We start from the raw sequence: 11,783 nt of genomic DNA on the forward strand, positions 1-11,783 counted from the left end.
GTAAACCGCAGTGAATTCACAATGTTTCCTTTTAGCCATTTCCACTGTGCTGCACTGGAATCTAATGGGGGATTTTTGCTTGCTCATGTTTACCTTCCTGCATCTCTTAATGGAAGTGTCTTCATTCAAAAGGGGTCTACTGATGGAGACACTAATCAGATTCAGGACTTTTACTCTTTTACCAGCCAAATAGGTTTTTTTTGTTTTGTTTTGTTTTTTATCAAAAAAAAGAGATTAGTACCTGTCAAAGCGGCTGGTAAAGTAAACTTCATAATTTATTTGCAGTTGGCTCTGGTGGCTGGTTTTTGCCAGCATTTCTATATAAATTAAGTTCATTGAGACTTCAGAAAACAATCACAAACCTATTGACCATCCTGAAAATACCCAGATCAGCTGAAAATGATGAACTTGTACACTGGCTGGATGATTCAGTTGACACAAATAAAAATCAAGGTTTAGACTTACTAAAAGGGCTGAGTGAGAATCCTAAAAAAAACCTAAAAAAACCCAAAAAAACAGTAGAGGAAAATTGCCTCTTTACGCACCAGAGGTCCCTTCTGCCAGTCACCACTGCAGGGATTTACTTAGTCATGGTGGCAAACACTGCCCAGATGGTCTGGTGAGGCACTATCTAATTACTTCTTCCATGGTTTCCCTGCTTCTGATAAATACTGGGCCTCCCCTATTAGAAAGCCTCCACTGCCACCAGCAGGGGATTTGTGCTTTTACAGATAAGCTGCAAGAACGCCGTGGGTGTGTTTGTTGGCGGGTGATGCTCTGCAGACCTGTAATGACCGGGAACAATTACCTGAACTTTTCATGGTCTATGGAGATGCTGTTTTCTGTCATGTTCTGCCAATGAGAAGTAGGCCTATACCCAACATGATTTTTTTTTTGCCATGTTATTGAACAAAAACAAAAGGAATACCCTACATTAAATTCAGATGTGTTGGAAAGATTTTTTTTTTTAAATGAGATCAACAATGCACAATTTTTATGCAATGATTTGGAAATTGTATGTCCTGAATTATTACAACTTTAAACGGTTAGATGAAAGGATCCATAGGATAGAGTTCCTTGGAGATTTACAGTATATTTGTAGGAAAATGGAACAATATTTTTGTAGACGGTAGATGGCGCTGAAGCAGCGGGACACGGGTTACGGGCCAACCACCGATAAAATACAAGAAGAAGAAGCAGAGGAAGGAAGTGGTAGCCAGCTGTATTTGACAACGAGCAGAAAGTAGCGAAGTGTTGGGCTCAAACCCTGTTTCCCTAGCTAATTACCTCTTTAAGTAGATATTTGAATTGAGGAATTATTCCCCGGTCTCCCTCCAAGTATTTCAGTTCCTTGGGGGAATAAAATGGGTATGTATTTCACAGGAAACATGCAGGTGGCGTTTGATGTTGTTAGCTTGCCTGCTAACTTCCTTGCTAGGCTCTGTCAAAGTAATAACTGTCATTCTGTTATGATTCCTCGAGCCCCTTTGGTTAAACCGTCAGGGGAGATAACCATTATAGTTAACACATAATATCTTTTTTTTGTACAAAATAAAAGTACAGGGAACAGAAGAATGGGAAGTTTTCTAACCTATTTTGGTGTAGTATTTTAGTTTTACCTGTCAAAATGCTAACATTGTATATTAACCCATGGAAAAAGAGATGGATAACAAGATGCATCCTAACTGTTGTCACACCTCACATGGTCATTCTCTTGCCTGCTGACTGATAAGATAGCTTATCTATGTGCAGTGGGTGTCACACCAGAAAGATGAGCAGGCTACAGACATGATTAATTGCAGTGTGTCAGTTTTCTGAAGTGTAATGGCACGTCCACTGAAAGGGACCCACATCATGATTAGGTGTTTTCTTTCTGGAAATGATTTGAATACCGTGGATAACAGTAGGGAGGCTTTATTCATCTGATGTGACAGCATGGTTTTGGGAATGTTATTGTTTGTGTCTAACATACTGTCCCTACCTCAGCGTGTCCCCTTTCCCTGTCCTCGTTGGGGCTCCTGGTTCCACCGCTGCGGGTGATGTCCGCTGTGATGTGGGAAGTGGTTCGTCTGAGAAACATAAAGCATTATGGGAAAGTGGAGGAGTTTGTCTCCTTGGTAACTGAAGCCATCCCTGACATCTTGACAAACAGACAGATGAGACTGCTCACTCTGGGCTTGAGAGCAAAGGTAAGAGGTGGCTGCTAAGTCTAATCGAGTCTTGAAGTTTACAGTAGTTCATTCTCAGATTGCACATTGCTTTGCTCAAAAGCACTTAAAGATACAATGAATTTGTTTGGCTTGATTATGGAAGATACGCTTTTTGGAGCTTTCTCAACCCATCATGACTTGAAATACAGGACTGTTTCATTCCAGTGTTTACAGACATTATAAATGTAAAATAGTCTTTTATAGCCTCAAAGCATATGTAAAACTCATGAGTTGTTGTCACATTCTGTCAATTCTTATATCCACTGCTCAGGTGATACATTACAGAGAGGGAAAAAATGTGTTTAAAGCAAATCAGTTATGTAAGCAAAGCCAGTGGTGGGTGACAGTGTTTCAACAGGGGGCACCATACTACAATTACAAACTGGGACTTTACCACAGTTAAGGTGGGGCTCGGTTCCATGGAAAACTTGACATGGTTTTGACATAAACATAAGGATGATGTAGTGGTAGCAGAAAGCCAGGTTTGTTGAGCAATGATTTTTTTGTAGTTCCTAGAGCCTTTGACCCTGTAGTGATGCCTTTAGCTACACAGAGGGATTCTTCAAATCAGCCTTTAGCTAAGGGTGGTGAATAGAATTTAATTTTCTAAATCTTCAGCGATTACTGGTCCGTTTCTCTTCCAGATGACTTTACAGCTGTTGAGTTCTGAACACTCAGAGGATCTCAGAAGCGTTAAAACACACCTAGACAGCCTTCAGCCATCCTGCTTAAAACAGGTGTGTGGCGCTTTCCACTCTTGGACATTAAACAGTAGCCTGTTCAAAAAGGGCTCTGCTTATTTTAGATCTGCATATGTTACTTTACAGGTTCATACGGGGAATGAAGCTCTTGAGGCTAACTTTGTCAGGCTTGTTCAGAGACTTCTGGAAGACCCAGAAGGGAGAGAACACTTCCTCAAGGTAATGGTTCTGCTTTGGTCTGATTGTGCCTTTTGACATAAAGAGGGTTCAGTATTTGGGAATTTGTTAGATCGTCAAAAGATGCTTCATATCCATGCTTTTGGTTGAAATGTTCTGCCTGACAGAATGTCTTTCCTGTGGAGTACGGCCCGGACTTTGACACAGCACTGGAGACTCTAGTTTGTGAGTTCTTCACCCGACTGGAGAAGCTGCTGCCAATACCAGACTTCAAGCAGGTATAGAGACCACAATCGATGCGATACCACTACGTGTCCAGAGACTGGTTGTCTGGTTCCAGTTCAGTAAAATATTGTTGTTTTGTTTTGTTTCATGAAGACTGCAGAGTGGATCAGCGATACACCTTCCATGCTAGAAGAGTACATGCAGTGTTTATCCAAAGCGGAAGACCTCAAAGTGCTGCTCAGAAGCAAGAAGTGCGTTGGTAAATTGGCCAAGATAGATGCAAGTGGTAAGTCTGTCTGCCTGAGACACGAGCTCCGCAGTTGGGTTTATATGTGGGAATAGATCACAGCCATTTTAAATCATAGTTGGAATTCTCCACTTAATATTCACAAGTGGATATAATGTAAATATATAAAATATTTTCCCTCTTTTTTCCTTTTTTCTCCTCACAACCAGCCCCCTGTCCCTCAGAGCATCGGCTCTTCACGTCATTATCCCTCGCTCCTTCGCTGAGAGAGACCAACTCATCCTACCAGACTGTTGATCACAGTGATCCAGAAGCCTGTTCTGACTATGAGAGCACTGCAGATGTGGGAGTGGAAGCTAGCACAGAACGGTCTGAAAACCAAAGAGAATCTGAGGAGATTTCTCTTCAGGAAACACAGAACAGAAAAACAACGGGAGAAAAGCGCAGCGAAGGTGTCGCCGATCTTCACATCGTGGTGTATGATGACCAAGCCTCAGCCAGCTCCCTAGCTCCTTCTACATCTTCCGACTGTCCTGTGTCCTGCAGCTCGATGATCGGCCCCCCACGGCAGCGAGTCGCACACAAATGTGCTCAGTGCGGGAAATGCTTCATTTACCGCTATGAACTCCTGGAGCACCAGAGGCTGCACACAGGAGAAAACCCTTACAAGTGCTCTCAGTGTGGAAAGGCCTTCAGGAGGACCTCAGACCTGTCCACTCACAGGCGGACCCAGTGCACAAAAGCAGCTTACATTTGCATCAAATGTGGCAACGGCTTTGAATCTATACAGGACAAGTTTAGACACCAGTGCATCCAGCAGGTCCAAAAGTTTGACTGTCCCCAGTGCGGAAAAAGCTTCAAGAAGATGTACTTGCTGGGTAAGCACCAGCTCACTCACACCCAGAACCGTATTTTCAAGTGCAGACAGTGTGGGGAAGCGTACCCCAGTATGAGCGAGCTGAGAGCCCACCAGAGGATCCATCCCCCCGAACAGTCCAATCAGTGCATGCAGTGCGGGAAATTCTTCAGTTCTGTGGCATGTTTGACGGCCCACGAACTGCGTCACAATCAGCAGAGAACACAAATTTGCATGCGCTGCGGCAAAGCTTTCAAGAACAAACACGACCTGAATCTTCACATGCGCAGTCACACAGGCGAGAGGCCGTTTCAGTGCACGTACTGTGGGAAACGTTTCTCCGTGTCGGGGAACCTGAACATACACATAAGGACCCACACCGGGGAGAAACCGTATCTGTGCGCTGACTGCGGCAAGGCTTTCGTTTCAGCCGGCGAGCTGCAGATTCACAGACGCACCCACACGGGGGAAAAGCCATACAAATGCACCGTGTGCGGGAGAGGATTCACCATGGCGAGCAAAGTGACGCTTCATATGCGCGTTCACACCGGGGAACGGCCTTATGTCTGCTCTGAATGTGGGAAAGGGTTTTCACGTGGCAGTGAATTGAAAAAGCATACAATGAACCATTCAGGGGTTAGACCGTATGCTTGTCAGTTATGTGCAAAGACTTATACGTGCCTCAATCACCTGAAGAGGCATCTGAAAACTCACAGTGTTGCCCAAGCCCACTCTATTTGATTTCTTTGATTACCTTCAAACTAGACTTTGATGAGCCATGAAGTTGACGAATGTTGCAGAGGAAATCTATACATTGTCATGGCATGTTGTCAAAATGAGTATTGCATTTCTGCGACTATGCTGTCATGATTATGGTGTTAATTGGTGCACCCATTCACCCGTTCAGTACTGGCATTCACAAGATCCTTGTTTTATACTCATGTTTGGTTTTCCTGCTTTGTCAAATTTGTTCTGGATTATAAATTGTTTTTTCATGTCATGTAACTGTAATATTTTTTTGTCAAATGTCTCTCAAGGCCTAAAACATTGCAATTTACAGTGTCTCTAAGAAATCACATGACTGTGTATTCAGCAGTACACATTGCCACTGTCAATTACTGTTATTTGTCAATATCAGTGTTATGTCATGTTAATATTATGTAAATATTGAATAAATATTATAGGTCTACAACATCTAAAATATGATGGAAGTACACAGTCTTTCTTAACAGCAGCAGAATTTTGTGAAACATCCCTTAGTGGTCTTGCATGATATTATCGTATGTGATGTGATCTATTTATATATATATATATATATATATATATATATATATATATATTTTTTTTTTTTTTTTAAATCAAGCCCATGAAATAAAATCAATTTCGACCACTGAATGCAATGCATTCCCAGATAGGAAAGCCTTAGCAAATCCTATGAATATTGTGTGCTCTTTTTATTTTTATCAGTAATTTGTGTTTGGAAGGAATTAGTTGTAGTCGTTTTACTGTGTCTTATTTTGAAATGTAGTTTTCACCCGGAAGTAGTTTGTATCGTTTTTTGTCTTCAAAAAGTATTCTCAGCGTTGCTCTGACGAGGTTTGCTCGATTTGAGTTTCCTGGTTGACTGGATAGGCGGTGCATCTGATTTTGGGTACCAGGAGGGAGTAAGGATCTTTGAATCCGGGCTGCCCCGTAAAGCAAAACACACCTCACTATTAAAACCTCACACTGACGCGGGGAACACTGCCCATTGATGAACAACATGTTTCAGGAAGAAGTTGGCGCCTGAAGCCCAATGTCTTGCTAGCTAACGCGCTAACCATGACAATGAAGTATTTTTCACTGTAATTATTTTCCTATCCGCCGTTATTAAATAAATCCAAAATGAACGACATGGGTATGTATTGGCTTGTGAAACTCGGCAAAAGTGTGCATTTTTGTCTCGTCACCCAGCTAGCAGACTAGCTAAAGCTAGCGATTAGCCAAGGCGGGATAGGCCTCGACTAATCCCTGGAACGAGAATTGTTTTGGCCAGTGATAAGCTAAGAGTTAGGAGGCTTCACTAGGCTAGACCAGAGGCCCTGTAGCTAGCTTGGTAACGTTAGCTAACGCGTTGCCCTGGGTGCAACTGGTAGCTCTTAGTTTAAAAAACTTTTTTTTCTAGTGTTAATAAGGTTGTGCAAATTATTATACGTAACAATAGCTAACTGGTTATCTTATCTAACTGTCAACCATCAAGACACACATTAAGTTGGCCATGCTAACGCTAGCTGATTGCTAGTGTAAACCGTTCCCGGCCCATTGCTGGTGAACCTTCATTACTGTGCCTCCCCTGCCCTGTCTAACAGTGTAGTTCACTGTGAAGAGTGAAGACTGAATGAGCTTGTTTTGTCATCTGACTACTACCCTAACTTTACACGCATGTGAAACCATGGGGTTGGAGTTGGCCAAATGCACATCGGCCCCGTGTTTATAAGTTAGTTGACAGAAGAACAGACATAATGGAAAGCATAACTCTGCATCATATAGTGCATGATTTCACTTTATACTTCTTCCATAATAAGGAAGGATACTTTAGCCAAGTAAACAGACTGTGCCCACTTTAATGGATGAATGGACATCAAGGCATTGGGTCTGAAGTACCGACAAGGAGAGGCATTTATGCCTCTGCCCACACTAATATTGTATTTATTGTTAGATATGAATGAAATACCTGTTGCTTCATACACCATTTGAATCCAAGTATCCCAATATCTCAAAGGCCCTTGTTCACCATACAAACTGCCACAATTTAGCATGGTTTCATTCTATGGATCCTACACGTGCAATCATAAAATGTCACAGTGATTGCAATATACAAAGTTTAACCCGATCTAATTTCTCCTCGCAGAATTCAGCGTTCCCTTGTCTTCTCTGGGACTCCTGGTTCCACCACTACGGCTGATGTCAGCGGTGATGTGGGAAGTGGTACGCCAGAGGAACATAAAGCACTATGGGAAACTGGAAGAGTTTGTGTCCATGGTAACAGATGCAGTTCCTGAACTTATGAGCAAAAGAGAAGGGAGACTACTCTCATTGGGCTTGAGAGCGAGGGTGAGTGATTTGAAATGCACACAGTCTCACAACATTGAGAGTCTGACATGATGTAGTAATGAGAATAAACCACTTAACAGTTCAGAAAAATGAAACAATGTGGCATGCACCACTACGTCATTCTGTGTTTCCCTTGTATTCATTCAGCAATTGCGGAGAAAAAAAAGTCCCACTCATGCAAGACAAAATATGAAATTTAACATCAATGTCTAGAATTAGCATGTGTATAATAAGAGACATCCAAACAAGAGACTGAATTTACACCCAGCCACTAATTCTAGAAAAAGTTAGAACGGAAACACTGTTATTAATAAAGTTGAGTTTCCTCTAGACAACTCTTGAACTGTTGCGTTCTGAACACCCTGAAGATCTCAAGGCCGTTGAGACCCACCTGGACAGAATCCGATCATCTTGCATAGAAGAGGTGAGTGATTATTGTGGTATTGTGTTGTTGTTGTTGTTGTTGTTGTTGTTGTTCTTTGTGTCCTTTATTGTCATAAAGTAATCTGACTGTGATGTCTGTCTTGTAATGCAGACAAATGATACCGTCATTGAAGCACCTGAAGCAAACTTCATGAAGCTGGTGCAAGGCCTCATCGAGGACACTGATGGAAGAGAACATTTCCTTAAGGTAAAATGAACATCGAACTGGATGTAGACCGACTGGTAGACAATTTCAACCACCCAACTACTCTGCTGTTCCCATTTATAGATAGATAGATAGATAGATAGATAGATACTTTATTGTCCTACAAGAGGAAATTTGGTTCCACCCTTTATACAATTAAATGTTTAAGGAATCCATTCCACTGTCACTATTTTACATATCATTACGTAAAATATTTTGTGTATATGTAGGCTGAACATGAATGATAATCTAATGTTCATAAAGGGTCCAACTGTTTTATTCCATCTGACAGAATGTGTTTCCGGTGGAGTACGGCCCTGACTTTGATACAGCACTGGAGACTCTAGTTTGTGAGTTCTTCACCCGACTGGAGGAGCTGCTGCCAATACCAGACTTCAAGCAGGTACAGAAAGGATCATAGCAAGACAAGAAGTTAATGTAGATAATTAGGAACACCATAAACCTATAACTTAGAATTTCTCTTTTTGCCTGTCTCTCATGCATAGACTGCATCCTGGATCAGTGCTGCCCCCTCTGTCCTAGAGGAGTACATGCAGTGTGTCTCGAATGGAGATGACCTCAAATTTCTTCTCCAGAGCAAACAGTGCCATGGGAAGTTGGCTAAGAGCGGTGTCGGTAAGCATATATCTTGTGTGTATACTTTGAACTACTCAACTTGCATTAGCTGAAGAAATGGGAGAGTGTTGTTGATATTTTCCTCCTCATATTTTCCACACAGCTCCGTTTCAGTCAGACGATCTCCTCGTTCCCTCCCTGTCTCTTCCGCCCTCGTTGGAAGTGGCCATCGCTTCCCACCCGAGTGCTTGTGACGACGAAAATAACGATGTTCCTCAGATTGTCATGTTTGATGAAGAACTGACGACGAACTCTCAAGTTCCTTCCACCTCAACTGACTTTCCTGAATCACCCAAAAGGAATGTTGTCTCGTCGCCTCGGCGGAGACAGCAGCCAGGAATGCATAAATGCCCAGAGTGTGACAAGTGCTTCAAGCATCACTCTGTCCTCATCGAACACCAGAGAGTCCATAGTGGGCTGCAGCCTTACAACTGCTCAGAGTGCGGGAGGGCTTTCAGAACGGCCACTCTGCTGGCTGGTCACAGGCTACGCAAATGCAAAAATGCTGCGTATCTGTGCATTAAATGTGGGAACAGTTTTCCAACATCACTGGAGAAATTCAGACACCAGTGCCCAAAACGGGGCCGGAACTATGACTGTGCGCACTGCGGAAAGAGTTTCCAAAGGTCGAGCTGCCTGAAGGAGCACTTGCTAACTCATGTCCAAAGCCGCCTTTTCAAGTGTAGCCATTGTGGGGAGGGTTTTCCGGGAATTGGTGAACTGAAGTATCATCAGCAGATAGATCACGACAAGCCCTATCAGTGTAAGCAATGTGGAAAGAGCTTCATCTCCTCCAAGTGTTTGACCAAACATCAGCAGCGCCACGAGGAGGCCGGTGAAATGGAGACCGGCAAATTAATGAGTGGAAGTAAACATAAGAAAAGTAGCTCTGTGCATCGGACTTCCTCCACATCTATATCCAGGAAAACCTCTGTCAAAGCCGCCTACCCACGTGGACGAGTCACCCATAACTGTCCGCAGTGCGGACGGAGCTTTAAGTATCGTTTTGAATTTCTCGAACACCAGAGGTTCCACACTGCGGTGAAGCCTTACAAATGCTCTCAGTGTGGCAAAGCCTTCCGAACAGAGGCTCACCTGTCGGGGCACAGGAAAAGAAAGTGCAAGAATGCTTCCCATATTTGCACCAAGTGCGGGTGCCAGTTCAGATCTCTACATGAACGCGTCAGACACCAGTGTGTGCAACTGCTGACAAAATATGAGTGTTCTCATTGCGGAAAGACCTTCAAGATGGCTCACCTGCTGAGGAACCACCAGATGAGCGAGCACCAGCTTCCCTATAGCCCAAATCATCGCTTCAGGTGCAGATACTGTGACGAGACCTTCCCCGGGATCAGCGAGCTGAAGTACCACCAGAGGGTTGATCATGAGAAACCCTACCAGTGCCAGGAATGCGGCAAGAGCTTCCTGTCTGAAAAATGCCTCACGAACCACGAGATGCGCCACAACGACGACAGACCAGAAAATTGTCTCGTCTGCAATCGCGGTTTCAGAAACCGCTACGACCTGAAGCAACACATGCGCACTCACACGGGAGAACGGCCTTACCAGTGCACTCACTGTTCACAGTGTTTCTCCACCGCAGGAGGACTGAGGAGTCACACCAGGGTTCATACAGGGGAGAAGCCGCACGTTTGCCCAGACTGCGGTAAGGCTTTCTCCCAGATGGGCGCGATGCGCACCCATAGGCTCACCCACACGGGAGAGAGGCCGTTCAAGTGCACCGTGTGCGGCAAGGGATTTACTATGGCACACAAAGTTACTGTTCACATGCGTGTGCATACCGGAGAGCGGCCTTACGTGTGCTCTCAGTGTGGGAAAGCTTTCTCAGATGGCAGCGTGCTGAAGCAGCACATGCTGAACCACTCAGGGGTGAGACCTTACCACTGCCAGATCTGTCCCAAGACTTATACCTGTCTGAACCACCTGAGGAGGCACTTAAAAAGCCACTCTAACATGAACTGAGTCACAACTGAATGGAAACTGAAGCTGCATCTTTACACAGGTTATGAAACACAGCATGGGTACATGCAGTGTGTGGGGCACTGGATGGAGAATGGATACTAAAGTTGCCATGGACCAATCAAAGCAAACAATAGGCGATATGAAGGAATGTAGAATGAACATGTGGTTACTATTAAAGTAGAGGTGATTATTCTACTTCCTCTTCACTGTAAAATAAATGTAATCACTATGGCCATTTGTTTAGGAATAAGTGAACCTTCAACATCAGCACAAGGAAGTGGTTCCCCTTTTCCCCCTCATTCCCCTTGGTCTTGAGCTTTTTTGCTTACATCAGTTTGATATGCATGAATACATTTGGATATTATGGTGGAATCGGATATTATAATATTTCAATGTCATGCATTGAAAGCTGTAATATGGTGAAAATATATTTTTGGAAAGGCCTCAGATACAATAGTAGTGAAACTTTGTAAATATGCAGTAACACGGAATGTTAAAAAGCTGAAACCAATTTATTACAACATGACTGGTAACTTTAGCCCAGGAGGCCTTTTATACCCCCTTTATGGTTTTCAAGCTTTGTTAATTTCAAAATAAACTCCCTTGGTTATACTTTGTGTGTGTGTTGATTGAATCCGCTTAGTTGAGGAAGAAAACAGTAAGAGTGAGAGGGATTAGTGTTCATTTAACCTTCTGTCTGATGGAGAATTGAATGTGGAGGATACAGGGAATTCTACTTGGTATCAGAAAAAAAGGAGGTTTCACTAGGTGGCAGTAGGTGACCATTAGCTGATATTTTTTGCCTTGATCCTCATCTTTTAGACAGGGAGTGGTGAGGGCCAATTGTGGCTAGATGTAATAAGGTTGATCCTCATAAGTTCCTGTGATTCTTCATATACTCCATTACCCAGTTTCAACCCCTTTTGCAGGATGCAATCTTAGATTTTTCTGTGTTTATGTGCCTGCAGACTAAGGCGAGACTAGGGAAGACGTCTGAGAAGATGAAGGTCTTTATCCAGAGGATGTT

The 11,783-nt window shown here is 43.3% G+C and overlaps 2 protein-coding genes across 2 annotated transcripts; both read left to right on the forward strand.

Annotated features, from left to right (window-relative positions):
• Window positions 1-1,292: 1,292 nt before the first annotated feature.
• On the forward strand, window positions 1,293-5,560 carry LOC139913993 (uncharacterized). The gene is made up of 7 exons (XM_071902173.2): window positions 1,293-1,368; window positions 1,987-2,189; window positions 2,855-2,947; window positions 3,038-3,130; window positions 3,256-3,366; window positions 3,467-3,599; window positions 3,770-5,560. Exons 1-7 carry the CDS (start codon window positions 1,365-1,367, stop codon window positions 5,155-5,157), a joined length of 2,025 nt encoding a protein of 674 aa, XP_071758274.1. The 5' UTR covers window positions 1,293-1,364; the 3' UTR covers window positions 5,158-5,560.
• Window positions 5,561-6,173: 613 nt separating this feature from the next.
• LOC139913992 (uncharacterized) lies at window positions 6,174-11,357 on the forward strand. The gene is made up of 7 exons (XM_071902172.2): window positions 6,174-6,313; window positions 7,307-7,509; window positions 7,841-7,933; window positions 8,045-8,140; window positions 8,430-8,540; window positions 8,644-8,773; window positions 8,877-11,357. Exons 1-7 carry the CDS (start codon window positions 6,301-6,303, stop codon window positions 10,754-10,756), a joined length of 2,526 nt encoding a protein of 841 aa, XP_071758273.1. The 5' UTR covers window positions 6,174-6,300; the 3' UTR covers window positions 10,757-11,357.
• The last annotated feature ends 426 nt before the right edge of the window (window positions 11,358-11,783 follow it).

Source organism: Centroberyx gerrardi, chromosome 13, assembly GCF_048128805.1.
Source record: "Centroberyx gerrardi isolate f3 chromosome 13, fCenGer3.hap1.cur.20231027, whole genome shotgun sequence".
Taxonomy (NCBI): domain Eukaryota; kingdom Metazoa; phylum Chordata; class Actinopteri; order Beryciformes; family Berycidae; genus Centroberyx; species Centroberyx gerrardi.